This window comes from Barbus barbus (genome assembly GCF_936440315.1).
Source record: "Barbus barbus genome assembly, chromosome: 17".
NCBI classification, from domain to species: domain Eukaryota; kingdom Metazoa; phylum Chordata; class Actinopteri; order Cypriniformes; family Cyprinidae; genus Barbus; species Barbus barbus.
In genome coordinates this window covers 28,795,103-28,816,770 of record NC_136745.1, presented here as the reverse complement: position 1 = coordinate 28,816,770, position 21,668 = coordinate 28,795,103, and the positions used below count along the sequence as shown (strand labels likewise).

The 21,668-nt window shown below is 37.7% G+C and overlaps 1 protein-coding gene across 1 annotated transcript; it reads left to right on the top strand.

Annotated features, from left to right (window-relative positions):
• The first annotated feature begins 998 nt into the window (after positions 1-998).
• On the top strand, positions 999-21,644 carry LOC306883395 (heat shock 70 kDa protein 4-like). The gene is made up of 19 exons (XM_079438608.1): positions 999-1,283; positions 1,795-1,852; positions 2,174-2,314; positions 2,524-2,646; positions 3,583-3,682; positions 3,775-3,908; positions 3,999-4,243; positions 5,242-5,318; positions 5,402-5,553; positions 7,235-7,341; positions 7,420-7,553; positions 8,763-8,947; positions 9,114-9,206; positions 9,985-10,140; positions 10,221-10,346; positions 18,107-18,214; positions 18,460-18,579; positions 18,668-18,829; positions 21,158-21,644. Exons 1-19 carry the CDS (start codon positions 1,177-1,179, stop codon positions 21,353-21,355), a joined length of 2,526 nt encoding a protein of 841 aa, XP_079294734.1. The 5' UTR covers positions 999-1,176; the 3' UTR covers positions 21,356-21,644.
• The last annotated feature ends 24 nt before the right edge of the window (positions 21,645-21,668 follow it).

Genomic DNA, 21,668 nt, shown 5'->3' with positions numbered 1-21,668 from the left:
ACTTACAATGCATTTTCTGAGACGATAATGATTGGCTAATTAATTATTATAGGGTTTCATAGAATAACACTGTTAAAAATAAACAATGTATGTGCATGTTATTACAAAGGCCTGCTGTTACTCGATCAAATCTTTGTTTAATAGACTATTGACCAAACATTTAATTCAAAATATATACTTAATCTTTCATTTCTGGCCACTTTTTGCTCTGATGACAAAACATGTGGCCATCACAACCCTTACAAACAATAACCATGCTTTTATTGTGTGATTTCTGAATGCTAAAATCAATCAAACAACTGTATTAATAAAATAATAGCCTAGGTAACTGTCTAACTGCAAATAATACAATTTAATTCTAATTTATATTGCATTAAAGTAACTCCTAGGTGTTTTTTTTACTTCCATAATATTTTAGGGAGAGGGCACAACAATAAAATCCTGCTGATGCTCCCATTTATCCTGAATATCATGGATTATGGTACTATTTACTGAATATAATTTGCAAGTAATCTAAGCAGCTCTGAATATACATCATGTATAATATTATAAAACAGTGCATATTTAATATTTTAAAAGCCACTACTACAATATCTAAACTCAATATTTTTGTATTATTAAAAAAAATAATATTTTGCATTCTGTTGTAGTTCTTATAACACTGATCTATATTATTGTGCATTATAAATCAGTCCTTATTAGCAACATAGCAGCTTTCCAAAAATAATAGCATCATGTTTGAGTTAAAAAAATATTTTAAACCTTATTTTAATCTCAAATTAAATTCTTAAAACCAACAGGAAAATCATTTTAAAAGAACAACATGTGATGCAAAGCAATAAAATGCACACAAAACACAGTAATATTCTGCTAAAATAATAACATAAACATCTTAAGAAAAATATTAAACTAAAATAAATAATTGCACATAAGAATAATTAGAAGGTAAGCCTTACATCGAAGTCAGTATTTGTTTATAATTGAAAGAGATTCACAATAGAGCTTCTGTGTTGGACCTTTTAGCTCCGCCTTGAACCGGAAGCGGTCCTGTTGTCTCGGAATCATCCGCAGCCTCATTCCTCGCTGAAGTTACAGTAGAATAATGAAGTAAAACGGTGTTGTTTACTCTCTATATTTGACAGATCGTCCAGTGTTCTATCGTCCAGTAGTTGTAAGATGTCAGTGGTGGGTTTTGATGTGGGGTTTCAGAGCTGCTATGTAGCGGTAGCTCGAGCCGGAGGAATAGAGACTGTGGCGAATGAATACAGCGACAGATGCACTCCGTGAGTCTCTCTTTAACCTCAACACTGCGCTGGACACGACACTAGTTACTACTGCTAGTCTCTCTTTAACCTCAACCCTGCACTGGACACGACACTAGTTACTACTGCTAGTCTCTCTTTAACCTCAACACTGCACTGGACACGACACTAGTTACTACTGCTAGTCTCTCTTTAACCTCAACCCTGCACTGGACACGACACTAGTTACTACTGCTAGTCTCTCTTTAACCTCAACACTGCGCTGGACACGACACTAGTTACTACTGCTAGTCTCTCTTTAACCTCAACACTGCACTGGACACGACACTAGTTACTACCGCTAGTCTCTCTTTAACCTCAACCCTGCACTGGACACGACATTAGTTACTACTGCTAGTCTCTCTTTAACCACAACATCTGACTGACAGTTTCTTCTTATAAACGTGTGTGTGTGTGTGTATAATATGTGTATAAAATATATAAGTGTGTGTAAATAAATGCATGCTCTAATAATTATTGATTTTCGTTTCAGAGCATGCGTGTCTTTTGGACCACGAAATCGATCTATTGGAGCGGCAGCTAAAAGCCAGGTATGTGATGTATCTTAGTCAGGTTAACACGGATGAAAGCAGGGCTGAGTGATAGATTCCAGTCTTTACAATTGTACACACTGTAAGGTCCTAGATCCTGTAATTTTCACAACTGAAAAATTGGTAAGTTGTTAAACAACATTGCAATCCATTGAACTACTCCTGTACTTCACAGCCTTATTTTTGTTCCTGTCAAAAATTTAATATGATGCTTCCCTGAATAAGGACTCTTCTCGAGTATTTTTATGCTGCCTTCATACACTCTTTGTATTTGTGATAATGCAAGATTTACTCATGTTTTTTGTTCAAATTGAAACACAGATGGTCACCCATTGCAGTAACACTGTCCAAGGATTCAAGCGTTTCCACGGTCGGGCGTTCTCAGATCCATTTGTCCAGAACTTGAAGTCCAGTCTCGTTTATGACCTGTCACAGATGCCATCGGGCACAACAGGCATAAAGGTGAGTAGCTAAAAGTGAGATGTCAACGAGAAACCCAGGATTCGCTTGGCATGTGCAAATACATCACATTGTGCCAGCATTGTTCAGAGGTCTAGTTTTGGCAGCAAAACCTTCTTTTAAAGCCAAGCGCAGAGTTCTGTTGTGCAGTGAATGTGAGAGCGATTGTGAGCTGTTTTTGTCCTTTAGCACTCGTGTGTTGTATGTTGTAGGTGATGTACATGGAGGAGGAGAAGGTGTTCAGCATTGAACAGATCACTGCGATGCTCCTCACCAAACTCAAGGAGACTGCTGAGAGCGCCCTCAAGAAACCCGTCGCTGATTGTGTCATCTCTGTGAGTGCATCTCTAAAGATGTTGCATATAATTGGTGGGTTTGCAAGCCATACTGTCCTTATCAGGGCTCAACAGTATGAGCGTTTCACTAATAATAGATGTGCAAACTGTATTTAGGTGAACGTGTATGAATAAAAAATCCCCATGCATCAGTTTTAAATTTAAGGTCATAAATATTTTAAATGGTATAACAAGTGTTTTGATCATTTTAATGCACCCTGGGCTTGTTTATAAATAAAGGTCATGCAGTATGTATATTTAGTTTCTCTCTGGTTATTATTTGGTTGCTCTAACTGTATTTAATGCAATTTTAATGAAATTATTTCAAAGTAAACTATTGCCACTTTTATTTGGGATGCCCCCGTCACAAAAAGGAAAGACAAAGAACATTATTTGACAGTACATAGATTTGACTAGTATTAGGGTTATTAACTGAAACAATAAAAAAAAATTAATTTGAAATAAAAATAAATGTTAACTGAAATACTTTTAATTTTCATTTAGTTAAACCTGATGTACTACACTGAAATAGAAACTTTAAAATATAAAAATGAATCAAATCTAAATATTTATAACAATTATAGTATATTTTCAAATATGGAAGTCCGTTTCCGCCACTGAATAAAAAATAAAATAAGGTCATTTGTGACTTATCTAACAATTCTGACTATTCTTAGAATTTTGAGATACAAACTTGCAATAGCGAGTTATGAAGTCTAATTCAGAGGAAAAAGACTGTTTTCTTACAATTGTGAGTTTACATCTCACAATTCTGAGAAAAGTCCAATTTAGGTGCAAACTTAGGTGCTCCAAAAGTAAGCATCATGCCATGTATGGTAATTTTTCCCATAAATGAGTTGTTGGAGACAGAAATCCACCTCAGATTCTATGAATACTCTGATATCTCTTTACCAAGCGAATGCTGTTTTCTCTAAGGTCCCCTGCTTCTACACTGATGCTGAGAGGAGATCCGTCATCGATGCGGCACTGATCGCAGGACTCAACTGTCTGAGACTCATGAATGAAACCACCGCAGGTGAGTTGTTCAGGTTTTAACGCCGCATTTCAAATGCAACATCCAATTTCCGCTCTTGAATGACATCTGTGCTGCTTTTTTTGTGCATGCAGTGGCTCTGGCATACGGGATCTACAAGCAGGATCTTCCCGCTCCTGAAGAAAAGCCAAGGATAGTGGTGTTTGTGGATATCGGTCATTCAAGCTACCAGGTCTCTGTGTGTGCCTTTAATAAAGGCAAGCTTAAGGTTTGTACCGATGACATTTATACCTTCAAAATGTGATCTTGTCTGTTATGTGGAAATATAGACAGATGTTTTTTTTTTCCACCCTTACAGATTCTTGCTACAGCCTTTGACCCTGAAATGGGAGGAAAAGACTTTGATGAGCGGCTGGTCAGACATTTTTGTGAGGAGTTTGCGGTGAAGTACAAGCTGGATGTGAAGTCCAAGCCCAGAGCGTTGGTCCGACTCTACCAGGAGTGTGAGAAGCTCAAGAAGCTGATGAGTGCCAACTCCTCCGACCTGCCCCTGAACATCGAGTGCTTCATGAACGACATTGATGTCTCAAGCAAACTCAGCAGGTATGTAGTTATTTAATCTCAGCTGAAATTAAACAAGCTCTTGCAGTCACATAAAAATGTTGTCGTTATATCTTGTCATTCCAAGCCTGTATGGTTTTCTATGAGTTTTCAAGGTGCTGTTTTTCATAGGTCAAGGAAAGTCATCAAAGGGCTGTCTGTGTCCAGAAAGCATCATTAAAGTTCAAGTAATCCATAAGACCTGTGTGCTACGTTACAAATCTTAAAGAGATCACTCAAAAATGAATATTGTCATACTTTACTCTCATGTCACATTCTAAACTTACAAGTCTTTCATTCATCTTAGAAAACACAAATAAAGATATGTTTTATGTCCCTCCATTAAAAGTCCATTATACCCAAACTTGCTTTCAAAATTCATTGAGTGGTTTAATCCAAGCTTTTTGCAGAGAGTATGGCTTCAAGCATGTCTGAGCTTCTGTTTGTGATATTTAATGAGCTCTATGTATTTGCATATGTGTGTTGGTCAATATTTGTGTGTGAATAAATAAAATTAAATCAGTAAATCATAAAAAGTGATTGCGTGTATTCAGAAGACTTTGATTAAACTACTCAATTCAGGTGGATTTCTTTTAGAATAGATTTCTTTTTTGAATTTTATGAAATTTTGATATAATGCACAGACATCTCTCAAGTTTCTTTAAAAAAAATACCTTCATTTGCGTTTCAAAGATGAATGAAAATCTGGTTCGGAATTATGAAGTAAGACAGAATTAAAGTCTTTGGGTAAACTATCCCTTTAAGAAGATCACTCCAAAGTTTCAATCTTGCCCATCACTCATATCTCATTTGCATATTGGCTCTAAAACCAGGTTTGGAATGACAGAATTTTTTTCATGCACTTTTCCTTTACATTCACAGCTTATACTGTGTTATACATTCATTCGTTCCCGTCATCCACAATTAAAGGACTTTTATCAAAGTTACCATCCTGACAGGAGTTCATTTGAGCTTTATGTATTGTTTTATTCCTGTGGCAGGGCTCAGTTTGAAGAGATGTGTGCTGATATTTTAGCCCGAGTGGAGCCTCCGCTGCGCAGTCTAATGGAGCAAGCTCGTAAGTAATGATATTCATTGGATAGGAAGGCTATATGTCATAGAAATTATTAATTCAACCGTCTGTCACCTGCTCCTGTGCAGATCTGAAGAAAGATGACATCCATGCTGTAGAAATATTGGGTGGAGCCTCTAGAATGCCAGCTATCAAAGAAAGAATCAGCAAGTTCTTTGGGAAGGAGCCGAGCACGACGCTGAATGCAGATGAGGCTGTGGCCAGAGGATGTGCCCTCCAGGTCAGATTACGTTTCCTCTGCTGACTCTCGTAGTTTAATGAGACTGTGGGCCTTTCCAAATACCAACATTTACATTGGTCACAAGAAGTGCATGCACAAGACTGTCCCAGGTCTAAGTCTAAGTGCAGACAGATCCTTGTGGTACTCCATACTTTACTGGTGATAATTGTGATAACTCTCCTTTTAAATGAACAAAGTGGTAGAGATCGGACAGGTAGGATCTAAACCATCTTAAAGCCTGGCCTTGAATACCAGTATAGTTTTGTAATCGATCTATGAGTATGTCATGGTCTATAGTGTCGAACGCAGCACTAAGATCAAGTAATACTAGCAATGAGATGCAGCCTTGGTCTGAAGCAAGAAGCAAGTCATTTGTAATTTTAACAAGTGCAGTTACTGTACTATGGTGAGGCCTGAAACCTGACTGAAATTCTTCATAGAGATCATTTTTTTGCAAGAAGGAGCACAATTGAGCAGACAACTTTTTCTAAAATTTTAGACACAAACGGAAGATTTGAAATGGGTCTGTAATTTGCCAGTTCATTAGAATCTAGTCGTGGTTTCTTAATACATGTTCTCTTTTTCATGACGGCTCGTCCTGACAGTCTGTGTTAAACTTCAGATTTTACTGAAAGAGCGGTGGCGCTTCAAACAGACTGAACACAGTAAAGAGGGAGAAAATGAAAATGCAGCCCAAAAATATTCATTTTGCTGAAATAGCTGTTATTGTATGTTAAATTTAGGTTTAAAAGTCAGCGTGCCATTTGAATAAAAAGATGTTCCTTACATTTACAGAATGAAGAACTGACGGTAACAGATTAATGTATTCAGAGTGAATGTGTGTATTCATGCAGAACATTCCTCTCATCTCTTAACACGGAGTTTGCGCTTAATTATTTTTATTATCTCCATTTTTAGTGTAGGGATTCAAACTGTCCTTTGTCTATTTAAACTCTCCATTTAAACTATGCTTTATAACTCTTTCACACATAATGTATAGCATAGATATATTCACCATATAGAATGTTTATGGCACTCAGTTGGGACGTCTGTGTGAAGGACCGCATTGGGCAGCATGTGGAATTTGTGTATTTTGTAAAAAAAAAAAAAAAATTATATTTAGTTGCAGCCTTAGAGGCTAAGCTTATCCCATCATGCATCTTGTGACGGAAATACATTGTGAGACTTTTTGCTGATATCTCACGAGATGTTGCGGAAACCTTTCCAGTGCAAGTTAATAATAATTAGATATTACATATAATTTGGTAGCAAAACGTAAAGTGTTGCACATTTTATTGGTGCAAAGATGAGTATGCATATTTTGTACAGCATTTGCAACTGCTTTTAATCACTTAAATAGAAGCACCACAGTTACTAAATTGTCGTCTGCTATAGAGACTACTGAACAGACATTTAGAAGTTTATTTTAAAATGCAAAAGTATTGGAAATCAAAATAAAGTTCTGTAAATACTTACATTTTTATAGTGAGTCCCATCTGGTAATGAAAAGTTCTACACACACTTGTGGTCTTCATGCTCACTTGGGCCAAATACAGGAAGAGCATCATGTGGTCAAGTGCAAAGACCACTAGTGTAGGTATTTTGACAGGCCACCATTAGATAGCAGGCCTTTTAAGAGTGTTTTTCCCCTCCTCACTGGCTCTGTCTCCTGATCCCACAGTGTGCCATCCTCTCCCCTGCTTTTAAAGTGCGTGAGTTCTCCATAACAGAAGTGGTTCCGTTGCCCATCTCTCTGAAGTGGAACTCCGCCGCTGAAGATGGAGTCAGGTACAAACATGCTGTCCAGTCATCATGCTCGATACTACTGTGTTTTTATTTACACTGCTCTTTCATCTTGCGTTTCAGCGACTGTGAGGTCTTCCCAAAGAACCACGCAGCACCTTTCTCCAAGGTGCTGACGTTTTACCGGAGAGAGCCGTTCTCCTTGGAAGCGTACTACAACTGTCCTAAAGAGCTCCCTTACCCAGATCCCATAATAGGTACACACACACAAACACACACTCAAGAGTTCGAAAGTAACACTCGCAAAGTGCCATATGTGAGTAAAAATGGGTTTTGTGATTAAATGTGGTGTTTTTTTCTTTTAAGAAATCAAAAGAATGCATGATTTAAATTGCAGTCACAACAGTCTGATCCTCTTTTTGTCCGCATGAAATGAAACTTCAGCTGTTCTATATTCTACAAGCATATTATCGATGTTATTGTGAACAAATCATCAGTTAAATTTTTTTTTTTTTTAAATACTTTGACCTTGTAATTTTTAATCAAAATGTCATAACTGAATCCTTGGAAAAATGCCAGACTGCTCTCTGATTACGTATGCAGGACTTCAACATTGAGCCTCCACTTTTGAGTGCAACCTCCATATCTCAACATGCCATCAAAAACTGATTCATAGAAACCCCTTGTCCAACCCACTTTTTTCTTTTTCTTTTTCTTATGATCGATTACACTCGGATGTATGAAAGCCTGTTTCCGCCTGTTTAATAATAAAAAAAAAAGGTAATTACGACTTTTTCTCTCAATATTCTGACTTTTTCTTCTCAGAATCGAGTGATATATATTCACAATTCTGACTTTAAAACTCGCAATTGTGAGTTCATATCACGTAATTCTGAGAAAAAGTCAGAAACTGTGAGATGTAAATTCGCAGTTGCAAGAAAAAAGTACAAATTGTACAAAGATCTACCGCATCTTCCATTTGATTTTTTAAGCAAATTAAGCAATTGAGATAGAGATGGACCGTTAAAGAAAAGCCAGGTGTCTGTCAGCTTTACTACAACGTTTACCTCAGTGTAAAATGTGCATTCAGGGTTTTAGCTGGGAGGTAGTTCTCTTTTATTCCAAAACTGAGGAGATGCATTCCTGGCATTGAACTACTAAAATGAAAATATGAGGAACCAAATCACAATGTTTGTGTCTTCTCACAGAGAGGCTGGCGATTGCATGAGTGACACAGTGACCTAAGAGAAGAACAGCTCAATAATTCTGTTGCTATAGAAACTGAACTCATGCAAAAGCTTGTTTTTATTGTCAGTAACCTTTCTTCTCAATTCACCTGCCACTTCCAAAAGTGGCAAATATTCTGTCCCTGCACATGCTCTGTTTTTCTCATAGCATATTTCCACTGTACAGTCTGTACATGATACATTCTGTATGTAAACATGTACACTGAAACTCTCACGCAGGCCAGTACTTCATCCAGAAGGTGGTTCCCCAGGCCTCAGGCGAGAGTTCAAAGATTAAGGTGAAGGTGCGAGTCAATATCCACGGGATCTTCAGTGTGTCCAGTGCCTCGCTAGTGGAGTTGCAGAAATCTGAGGAAGAAGAGGAGAGCATGGACACAGAGCAGAGCACAGAAAAAGAAAATGAGGTATTCCTGCAGGATGCTAGTGTTCACATGGCATCTCTCCCAACTAAACTCTGCTTTGTTAATGTGTATTCTGTGCCATGGGGAAAAACCATCCATATAACTCAGCTCTTCATCATAGATCGATGTTCTGGTGAAGTTACCACCATGTGTGTTCAATCATTCACAGAGCAAAATGCAGGTTGATCAAGATGAACAAAAAACGCCAGGCACCGGAGAACAAGAAAATGAAGAGAAAAAAGCTGGAACGGAGGAAATGGAGGTAAATGAGATCTACAAATAGCACCTATGAAATGACCCATAGATTTTGGGTTATTTGACAGTCTTGCTGATTACTATTTATGCTAGGGGTGTACGATATTTATTGTCTGTGATTTAATATAGTACAGTGGTTCTCAACCTTTTTTCCACCGGGCCGCACTATGGTCCAAGTGCAAATCTCACGGGCCGCACGCATGTCATTTACATATTACGTCATCAATACAAACCAACCAGATTTATAATATTATTTATAGCCTAAATATTATGATATCTAAACGATTACATTTATTGAAATAAATAATTCTACTCAATGCATGGCTGACCAATTTTGTGAAATTCTGCTCGAAAGGAGTAACAACACAATGAAGTTACGATTGTAAGTTGCAGTGTGTGAGACGCGCATGGAAGCCTGATTTGACACGCGACATTGCAGAAAGTAGCTTATGTTGATCCAAATATGGAAAAGCATTTTCGAATTTAATAATCTGAGGTTCTCTCCAGAGATGTTTTGACACATTTCTGTAATTAAGGATGATTGCTGCGTAGTAGCCTATGAGTGTTTCTTTTTGCCTATTTTTATTTTTGTCATTAAGACTTGCTGCCACCAACTGACTGTTTTAGTGTCATTTGTTTATCCATGACAGGCCTAAACCAGCCAAAGTGCCAGCACAAAAACACACTCGGCAAAATATTCAAATATTGATATAATTTTGTCAATATCGCACACCCTTAATTCAAACATCTATCACATATCTAATAATGGATCATGATTTGTTCAGACATCAGCAGAGGAAGGCAAACAGGAGAAGAAATCAGATCAGCCTCCACAAGCCAAGAAGGCCAAAGTGAAAACAAAGGTCCTGGAGCTGCCCATTGAGAACAACCCACAGTGGCAGTTAGCCAATGACATGCTCAACCTCTTTGTGGAGAGCGAGGTATGCTTTCTGTGCAGATGAGAACTGGGGAAGTGTTTTCAACAGAGAGTTCAATCTACTGTGAAATTGTTTTTCCTCAGGGTAAGATGATCATGCAGGACAAGCTTGAGAAGGAGCGAAACGATGCCAAGAACAATGTGGAGGAGTATGTGTACGAGATGAGGGACAAACTGCACGGGACATTCGAGAAGTTCGTCAACGAGAGCGTGAGAGCAGTCACATGGCTTAAAATCTAAATTAGGGAATTTATAAATTGCGAAATGTCTTGGAAAAAACAGTTTATATAAATGAAGTAAAAGAAATTGCTCTTATCAGTGAAATATCTGCATGAAACGATCTTGAAATCCTTGTCTAGTAATCACAAAAAAGTCACATTTCTAGGCATTCATTGGTAAGAAGGTGTTTTATATCACCATTTAACCTAAAGATCACAGACTTTCACTGTTATTGTGCAGGTATTAGAAATGTATTAACTTGATCCATGCTGTATTTAATAATGTACTAAAATAACAAACTAAACTTATAAAACTTCAAAAAATATTATAGAAAAAATTCTAAAAATAACTTAAAAACTTAGACTAAAATTAAAGTGAAAAGCTACTAAAATTGATCTCAGTGCATGAGTTTTTTTTAGTATTATATATTATAGTAATTATTAAGTTTTAATTGGCTTTTATTTTATATATTCAATTTTAATTTTATTTTAAGTTTAAATAATTTTGCTTTTAATTTTATTCTTTTTAAATATTTATATATACAGGTTGTTATATTTGATATACCGGATTAAAGGGCTAAAACCCCTGATTCTCATCTACCATATTCATAAATGGATCATTATGAACAGATATATAATCAGTTGATATTGGCAGAAGTCTCCCGTCCTTCCCCCAGTGTCCGTCCTGGCTCTTGGGACTCGTAATAAGGATTTTATTCAGGTTCTGATAACTAGTTATTGTTTATTAATCACTCAGAGACTTGTTTAAAGGGTCAACGAATCACCAACACAATGGTTTCGTTTTATTAAAAACAGTAGCAAATAACAAAAATAACAGCGAGTAAAATCTTCACCACGAATGTCAGCCTCGTACATTCATTATTCCAGCATTTTATAGCCTTGAATATCAATTTGTGTTAATCACATAACAAAAACCTCTTCCCCTCTTCTCCCCCTGCCTGTGTTCGCCTCCGCAGGCAAGAAATGTAACCTTCGCTACAGAAGCCGCACAAGGCAGGGTTAGAAGTTCAGCAGAAAACATTATAACGCCTTTAGACAGCAAGCATGCAGATTGCTATTTTAAACTATAAGGAAAGCAGCAACAGCTTAGAAAACACATACAGTTCTTGTATACACTTGTCTGAACCACTATATCACATCCCTAGTGGGTGCGAGTAACACTTTTAAGTCTCGTTCTCAGCTAGAAATTCCATTGTGCAAACAGGTTGCAAAATGCATCTCCTAGTTTCGACCGCTCTCTTACAAAACGAGCAATCAATACATGTGCTCTTAAATATACAGCACATACTTTTTCATTACAGCATCTAGCATTCACATGTCCATGATGGGAGTTTGAAGTTCTATTGTTTCTAACTCTTTTGTCACCATTTGCAATTCAGCTGAAAAATCATGCAACTTAAGTATTAACTTCATTATTCTTTTATTCACCAATTCTTGTTTCCTCATTAACTTCAGAATTGCTCTCATTTTGAAGATCTTTTGGTCCTCCGGTCCCCTTTTAGGTCCGCTTCCTCCATTCCTCCTTCTTCTGTCTCTTGACCTTCTTATCCTGGAGACGTTTTAGTCCCTGTGCTAAAAGATCATTAAAATCAACTTCTATCTTATCTGACCATTTGTTTACTGCTCCCGGCTGGGGATTGATCAGGAGATCGCATAATGCTTATGGCAGGAAATGCTTCAAGGTACATCTCAAAAAATTTAGCTTTTTTTTTTTGGTAACTTATTTCAAAAAGTGAAACTTTCATATATATATTTTAGATTCATTACATGTAAAGTAAGGCATTTCAAAAGTTTTTTTTTTTTGTTTTAATTTTGATGATTAGAGCTTACAGCTCATGAAAGTCAAAATCCAGTTTCTCAAAATATTAGAATATTTCCTAAGATCAATCAAAAAAAGGATTTGCAAAGCAGAAAAGTTTAAGTTGGTTAAAGGATGTTCATTTATGCACTTAATACTTTGTCGGGGCTCGTTTAGCACAAACTCCAGCATCAGTGAGGAATGGCATGGAAGCGATCAGCCTGTGGCTCTGATGAGACACTATTGAGCCTTCAGCTCGTCTGGATTGTTGGATCCACTGTTTCTCATCTTTCTCTTGAAAATATCCCATAGATTCCATATGGGGTTCAGGTCAGGCATGTTGGCTGGCCAATCAAGCACAGTACAGGGTTCCCACGCTTCTTGAAAGTACTTGAATTTCAGACGTATGGATTTAAGGCCTGGAAAGTACTTGAAAACAAACATAGGTCCTTGAAAGTGCTTGAATTAAATTTGAAGTAAATTTGACTCGTGCTGAATTTCTTACCATTACCTCCCGGCGTTCCCACAATGTGTGTGTCCTGCAAACATTCTAATATTGCATATAATTTTCACACATCAGGGGTATTTATGCAGGGTATTTAAATATGCAAATCTCACGGTAGCTGGAGGTTTTACCTTTACTATTGCGTCCCGCGGGATCCCAATCAATGTATAGCGTATGAACCTATGGAGAAGCAGTGCTAATTAACAGGCCCAATGCCAGGAAAGTGCAAATTCAATGATTCTTGGCTCAGTATTGACCTATATAAGAACTGGCTACTGAAAGCTCCAACAGATGTTCATTTAGCAAGATGTACAATTTGCAAGAAAAACGTCAAATTGGATTGCATGGGGGAGTCGGCACTGAAGAGCCACGCAAAATGCAGAGGACATCAACAGGCAATGAAGAGTCAAGTGAACGGTAAATGTTTTTTTTTTTGTTTTTTTTGCTAATTACCTTATCCATCTCTTCACTCAGTTGCAAAATGTATTCATAATATCATCTCTATATATATTAATGTTTTTAATCAAGTAATGATTTAAAAAAGGGAAAACTAAAACTAGTGTGAAATAATTGTTAAAAGTAGGGATAAGAAAGCTGCAAACTCTCTCGTACATTCTGTCAGCCCTCTTTGCTCAATTCTTTTTTTCTTTTTTTTTTTATCATATGCTCCTTAAATTTTTGATTTAGTTCAGTTGTAAGTATATGCATTAATGTTACTGCAGTATTGATGGACACAGGTAAAGGGCTCTAATACTGTTTAGAATGGCAGTAACAAATCTTCCTTTAGTGTCTTCCTTGTTTTCTTTGGAAAGTATTATAGTTGAATTTGCATTTTGACTAATAACCTTTACATAAAAAAAAGTGTTTAATTGTCGGGTGACAACAAGTAGACTAGAGTGTTTATACATTCAGTTCCAGCATCTATTCATTATAGAACGGTTCCATGTAGGGTTCAAAAGCACTCATATGTTGTTTTGTTTTTTCACAGCTATAAATATTCAACAGTTTATGCCAGTGCAACAACCTACTACGATAGCCTCAACACTTGGGACACAGAGACAATCGCAAATGATCAGCGTCACAAAGGAGGCAACCATGAAGGCAGAAATATTGTGGTCACTTAAAGTAACAATCAAAACAGTGCGACTTTCATGTCCGATTTTGAAATGGTGATCAGTTTCAGACGATTTTTGGATACAGAATTCATGGGGCATGCCAGAGCAGATGATCTCAAATTGGCCTTCGAGAAAGGCATCGCCAAAGAAAAGCATGTTGCAAATATCCATGGATGGACCAAATGTTAATTGGTCCTTTTACAAGAAGGTCGAACAGTCCCTTGCAGATGAATATGGATTGAACCTCTTGAATTTGGGCAGTTGTGGTCTGCATATTGTGAATGGGCCATTTCAGAAAGGACTTTCATCAACAGGTTGGAGGGTCGATGGTTTCCTACGTACCATATACCAGCTCCTACATGATTGTCCTGCCCGTCGAGAGGAATATATTAAAGTCACTGATGCACAAGGTGGTTTTCTTCCTCTGTCATTCTGCCCAACAAGATGGGTAGAAAACACTCCTGTCTTGGAGAGAGCATTGCAGATCTTGCCAAAATTGGCCACATATGTAAGTGCTGTTGGAGAGAAAAGAACACCAAATCCTGACACCAAGTCATTTGATGAAGTCTGTCAAGCACTGAAGAATCCTCTGCTGGAAGCACAGATAAATTTTGCTTTATCTGTGAGTAAGACTGTCACCCCATTTCTGACAAAGTACCAGACAGATAAACCAATGGTCCCATTTCTAGCTGCAGATCTTCACAAGATGTTGAAGAATCTAATGTGTAGATTCATAAAACCAGAGGTCATGCAAGAAGCCAAATCTGTGAAAAATCTCCTGGATGTTGACATTAAATTGCCAGCAAATTATATGGACTGCTCAAATGTCGACCTTGGGTATGTCACCAACAGAATCCTAAAGGAGTTGAGGGTAAAGCAAAAGGTTGGTGCAAGCTAGTTAGATGGTCTAGTTGCTATGGTTGACAAACTTCAACAGAAGTTTTCCCTGAAATACATCTTGGTGAAAAATATGGGCTTCTTGGATCCTGTGAAGATGGCAGATGAAAATGAGACCGAACAGTTGAAGGGCATTCTAAGAAGAACCCTTGCCTATCTGGTAGATCAAGGAAGGATCAATGAGCAGGACTCAAATTAAATTATTCTACAGTATGCACATTTCATTGATGGTGTTGTGCAAAAAAACCATTCTGCATTTGCTGACTTCAACCCACTTTGGGATCGAGTAGACACTCTCCTGCACAGCTATATGTCCAAAGAAAAGGAATTACAGAAACTCTGGAAAATGTGCCGTCAACTCCTGCTGCTGTCTCATGGTCAAGGGACAGTTGAGTCTTTCAGTTCTCTGTCAACCGAAAGATTGAAGTGGAGAACCTTGTAGAGGATACATACAGAGCTCAGAGAATGATTGTCGATCACCTCCGGGTTGTAGGAGGAATCGAAAATGTGGCAGTTGACAAAGAACTGCTACTATCTGTATCGTGTGCAAGACAGAGATACTTAGCCAGCTTGGAGGAGAAGAAACAAGCAAAGAATCAAAAAAGAAAAGCACTGTTTGAAGAAATTGAGGAGCTTCGATCAAAGAAAAAAAGGCTGGAGAGTGACATGCAGGCTCTTGTTGAATCAGCTGACAAATATGCTTTGAAGGCTGAAAGTACAGGGCAAGTTACTCTGATAGCAAAATCAAACTCCCTGAGACATGGAGCTAAGGAGAAAAAACTTTAAAAATTGGAAAAACAGCTTGGTGAAAAGTGTTTACAGTTTAAAGGCAAATATCCTATTTTTTTTATAAAAGTCCTATTTTTCCTTTTTTTTTTTTTTTTTGCAGATTTGCAAATGTACAAGGTTTAAAATGTTCATGAAATACTTTCCAAAAATATTGAGGTTTTGAGAAGCTGCATGTTTGAGCAGCTGCATCCCTCTAGGTCAAAGATGAAAAAATGGGATTTATAATAAAAAGTGATTTACAAAATAATTTTGACTTCAGTTTATTTATTAATGAGTAACGTCTCTATTGAGTGAATGTGCAAATGTTTAATGTTAACAGGTTTTACCATGTTATTACAATATTTAACAGCTTATTAATTTAAAAATTTTAGAAATTCTTCATTTAAAAACTCTTCAATTTAAATCTTGTTCAACAACTACAGCAAAAAACAGTTTAATGCATATTTTATCAAGATTTCAGAAACTGCATTTGAATATTTCCAGTATTGAATTCAGTTAAAGTCCTTTGAACACAACTGTTTAAAACGGTCTAAATTTATGAAACCTACACATTCAAAACATCATTATTACTCTGACATTTTTAAAAATATAAATATTAAGTGTAAGTGAAATGTTAAGTACAGTAAGGACTTTCATGACGCTACATATGCTGGGGGTGTGAATTTCAATGGTGCTTGATTTAAAGTAAATGGTGCTTTAAAAAGTCCTTAAGTCCTTGAATCTGGTGATCGTGAAAGAGTGGGAACCCTGACAGTAATATGATGGCCAGCAAACCATTTGGAAGTGGTTTTGGCACTGTGGGCAGGTGCTAAAGTCCTGCTGGAAAAGGAAATCAGCATCTCCATAAAGCTTGTCAGCAGATGGAAGCATAAAGTGCTCTAAAATCTCCTGGTAGACGGCTGCATTGACTCTGGACTTGATAAAACACAATGGACCAACACCAGCAGACGTCACGGCAGCCCAAATCATCACTGACTTCAGAAACTTCCCACTGGACTTCAAGCAGCTTGGTTTCTGTGCCTCTCCAGTCTTCCTCCAAACTCCAGACATTGATTTCCAAATGAAATGCAAAATTAAAATTTATCTGAAAAGAGGACTTTGGACCACTGAGCAACAGTCATCTTCAATTTCAACTTTATTTATAAAGCACTTTCATGACCACAATGTGGAGACCAAAGTGCTGTACAGGAAGACTATAAGAATAAAAACAAGCATAAAACATCATAAACCTATACCATAACAACAGCAAAGAACAAATTACAAAACATTTTCAAATCCTAATGCAAACAAATGAGTTTTAAGCGCACTCTGAAATACAGGAAGTGTAGGAGAAGATTTTACAGACAGAAGAAGATCATTCCAAAGCCTAGGAGCAGCAACAGAAAAGGCCCGATCACCTTTGCATTTTAAACGAGATCGAGGGACCATCAGATACAATTGATCATTAGAACGCAAAGACCTATAGGATTGATGCAAACTGATTAAATCAGAAATATACTCTGGTGCTAAACCATGCAAAGCTTTAAAAATATAATAGCACTTTATAATGAATGCTGTATCGTACAGGAAGCCAGTGTAATTCAATAAGCACAGGAGTAATATGCTCTCTCTTCTTGGTTCCCGTTAAAAGCCTAGCCGCAGAACAAGCTGTAGGCGAGAGAGAGAGGCCTGACTCGCAGCCAGATACAATGCATTGCAATAATGCAAAAGAGATGACACAAAAGCATGCACAACTTTCTCCAAATCCTCAAAAGAAAGGAAAGACTTCAACTTAGATCTAAGATGGAAAAAACTAGTTTTAACTACGGCATTAATTTGATGATCAAATTTAAGTCAAAAATAACACCAAGGTTGCCACCAGTCCAGTTCTTTTTCTCCACAGCCCAGGTAAGATGCTTCTGATGTTGTCTCTGGTCCAGAAGTGGCTTGGTAGCCCTTTTCCTGAAGACGTCTGAGCGTGGTGACTCTTGATGCACTGACTCCAGCTTCAGTCCACTCCTTGTGAAGCTCTCCCAAGTGTTTGAATCAGCTTTGCTTGACAGCATTCTCAAGCTTGCGGTCATCCCTGTTGCTTGTGCACCTTTTCCTACCCAAATTCTTCCTTCCAATCAACTTTGCATTTAATATGCTTTGATACAGCACTCTGTGAACAGCCACAGCTTTCAGTAATGACCCTCTGTGACTTACCCATTATTGTGGTTTCAAAGAACAAGAGATACCCGGAATTTATACTGTAACTCAAATACTGATTTTTGACTTTCATGAGCTGTAAGCTCTAATCATCAAAATTAAAACAAAAAAACTTTTGAAATGTTTTACTTTACATGTAATGCATGTAAAATATATGAAAGTTTCACTTTTTGAAATAAGTTACAAAAAAATGCAGTTTTTCACGATATTCACATTTTTTGAGATGCACCTGTAGCTTTAGTTTTATTTGGGGTTTTAGTAATTTTAGTACTTCAGCTTATTTCAGTTAGTAGCTAGGCAGAATTTCTGATTTTTAAGTTTTTCATCTATGTATGTTTATTTTATTTCATCTTTATTTGAATTAACGACAATGATTTTAGTAGTTTTAGTTACCAACAGCAACAGTGGTGCCTGACTCGGTCTGCTTTCTCTCACAGGACAGAGATGCTCTCTCATTAAAACTGGAGGACACTGAGGTCTGGCTGTATGAGGACGGAGAAGACCAGTCTAAACAAGTATACATTGACAAACTCGTTGAACTGAAGGTACTAAACGTCCTTTGAGGTCTATAATTCATGATGTGAGCTGTGTATAGCTAACCACACCAGTTACACAAAACACAAACAGCACTCAGTCACCTAATTATCTCCACTAAGTGCAAAGGACTGGTGCTTTTGATATTGCTAATTGTACTTGTCTTTATGCATTTAGAAGGAAGATGTATTCTGAGACTGTTAACGTATTAAAAATATTCATTTCATTTTCATTTCATTTAAAAATATTCCTGCAGAGTCTCGGCCAACCCATTCAAGAGAGATACACAGAATTTGAGGAGAGACCCAAAGCTTTTGATGAGTTGGGCAGACAGTTGCAGCAATACATGAAGATTGTAGAGGCCTACAAAACCAAGGTGAGCTTGTGCTGAATTAATGTTACATAAGATACAGATCTGCACCTGCCTGGTGCACAATGGCTTCACATGTCTTTTTGAATTACAGGAAGAGCAGTTTGACCATCTGGATGAGGCTGAGGTTCAGAAGGTGGACCGGATGGTGAACGATGTCATGATCTGGATGAACAGTAAAATGAACCAGCAGAGCAAACAAAGTCTCGCCGTGGACCCTGTGGTGAAAACGACAGATATACAGGCCAAAACACGGGTCAGTCACAGTTAGATGAACTTTTTTCTGGAATATGTCATCATTCAGCACCATGGTAGATATCAAAGTACTGTGGTAGGGTTGGGGGGTATGACGGTATAGTTACCACAGATTTTGCTATATTATATATTTAGCGGTGTGCAAATATATCCACGTAGCACAGTACTACTTAAAAGTTAGGCTATATACACCTGACCTAAGAATAATAAAGAAACGTGCATGAATGAGAAAATAAAGAGTGGGCTGTGCTAGATGTTAAATGGAGTGCAATAAGCAGTGAAGAACTCACTGCGGTGCTCACGCTGACTGACACAGCCGAAGTGCGCGCACTAGGGATGCAACAATACAGTTAGTCCACGGTTCAATACATGCCTCGGTTTTTAACCACGGTTTTCGGTTTGGTTCGGTTCTGATAGCTTGGCACATCAGTGTTTTTTTGCAACAAATTAACATCAAAAAACTCCTGTCTGCTTAACATTTCTTTTGAGAGAGGTAATATTTTTTTTACCCAAAATAGGATGGATTGGCCATTATTGAGTGCTATAAACACGTAATGTGTGTTTCATTCATACTGGACGCCAGAGGACACCCTCGCGCAGAAAATCCACACATGCATCATAAAAAAAAAAAAGGAAATCCCTAATATGGATAAATGCATCGCTATGGCTGTAACTGAATAAAAAGAAGATATAACGTTAAACGTTTTGAATGATGAAATGTAAGGACAATAAACACTCGCCTGCGACAATAAATGTGACCCTGGAGCACAAAACCAGTCTTAAGTCGCTGGGGTATATTTGTAGCAGTAGCCAAAAATACATTGTATGGGTCAAAATGATAGATTTTTCTTTTAAGCCAAAAATCATTAGGATATTAAATAAAGATCATGTTCCATGAAGATATTTTGTAAATTTCCGACTGTAAATATATTATTCAAACTTAATTTTTAATTAGTAATATGCATGGCTAAGAACTTCATTTGGACAACTTTAAAGATGATTTTCTCTATATTTAGATTTTTTTTCCTTAGATTCCAGATTTTCAAATATTGTCAACTATTGTCAAATATTGTCCCAACAAACCATACATCAATGGAAAGATTATTTATTCAGCTTTCTGATGACGTATAAATCTCAATTTTGAAAAATTTACAGTTAAGACTGGTTTTGTGGTCCAAGGTCACATGTGTTCTTCAAGCCATCTCGGGTATTTTCATAACGATTAAGTATGTTTGTAAGCCATTTCTATTGGGTCAAATATGGGTCTTTGTGACCCGTACTCGGAATTCGTGCTCTGCATTTAACCCATCCAACATGCACACACACAGCAGTGAACACACACACACCGTGAACACACACCCGGAGCAGTGGGCAGCCATTTATGCTGCGGCGCCCGGGGAGCAGTTGGGGGTTCGGTGCCTTGCTCAAGGGCACCTCAGTCGTGGTATTGAGGGTGGAGAGAGCGCTGGACATTCACTCCCCCCACCTACAATCCCTGCCGGCCGGGGACTCGAACCCGCAACCTTTGGATTACGAGTCCGACTCTCTAACCATTAGGCCACGACTTCCCCTTTTGAAGGACAACAGGTTTATAAAGGTTTATTGTTGCATGTCATTACAAGGCAAGATGCTCGGCTTGTGTTGCTTTTTCAAATATAAACGGGGAGGCGTTTCCTCATCTCAGCACTTGAACTCATGGGCACACACACACACACACACACACACCGCCAATTCTGAGAAAAATAAAACACACTGATATTATTTAAACGCAAAACCGAGAAACCACAATTCACAAGCGTGTATTGAACCGTGGGTGTCGTACCGAATGTTTCGATATTATATCGAGAATTGTGAGATCCTTAGCATGCACAGAGATGGCGAATTCAAGATGTACATGATGTTTCATAAAGTAGTATGAAAGCACAATAAGCAGTAAATCAATGTGGTTTTCGCAATCACGAATTCAGATCTCTTTCACGTCTTGTTGCGCTCGAATAGACAAATACACACATAATTACGTCAAAATGCCCATCACGCGGAGCATTTACGTAAACACAGCCATTTATGTGTTAAGTAAATGTAAACAGTTGGATGAAAACTGGATGTTTCAGTATATTGGATCCGTGCATTTGGTCTTAAAGAGACAGAAGCCTAATTTACCTGCTGCAGTCTGTTTCATTAAATGTTAATTAAGCAACAAAAGAGACAGAGAAAATCACTCACTGCTCTTGACTGAATCACTTTTAGATCTTTACTAAGAATCAATTCATATTTGATTCATACTGCACCAGGTTGATACAATCATATTCAATCTCTACATTTTCCACAGGAGCTGTTCTCCACTTGCAATCCCATTGTGACCAAACCCAAGCCCAAAGTGGACTTGCCAAAAGAAGAGAACCCCTCAGAACCGAACGGGCCGGTCAATACGCAGGAAAACCCCGAAGCCCAGTCCAGCAGCACAGAGCAAGCGGCTGCGGACAGTGCAGGTGCCACAGAAGCCAAGCCAGACATGGACCTCGATTAACCGCGCTGTGTAATGTTATGTTAACGTTACACGTTATGTTATGTAACATAATGTTTAGTTAATGTTAACTTATGTTTCCAGTGACTGCTAACGCTAAATCATTATCCTCACGGCGTCTGCCAATGAGAGAATCAGTGGCTACATTTGCATGTCCTTTTATATCAAGAAAAACATAAATCACAATGCTGTATGATTATGATTGAGAACAATTCTGTCTGCCTACGATTGAGCTTCTGTCATATGCTGGTTCTGTCAACTGTTGTTTCAATAAATATGGATTGAAACATACATGTGCACGCTTATATTGTAGAAT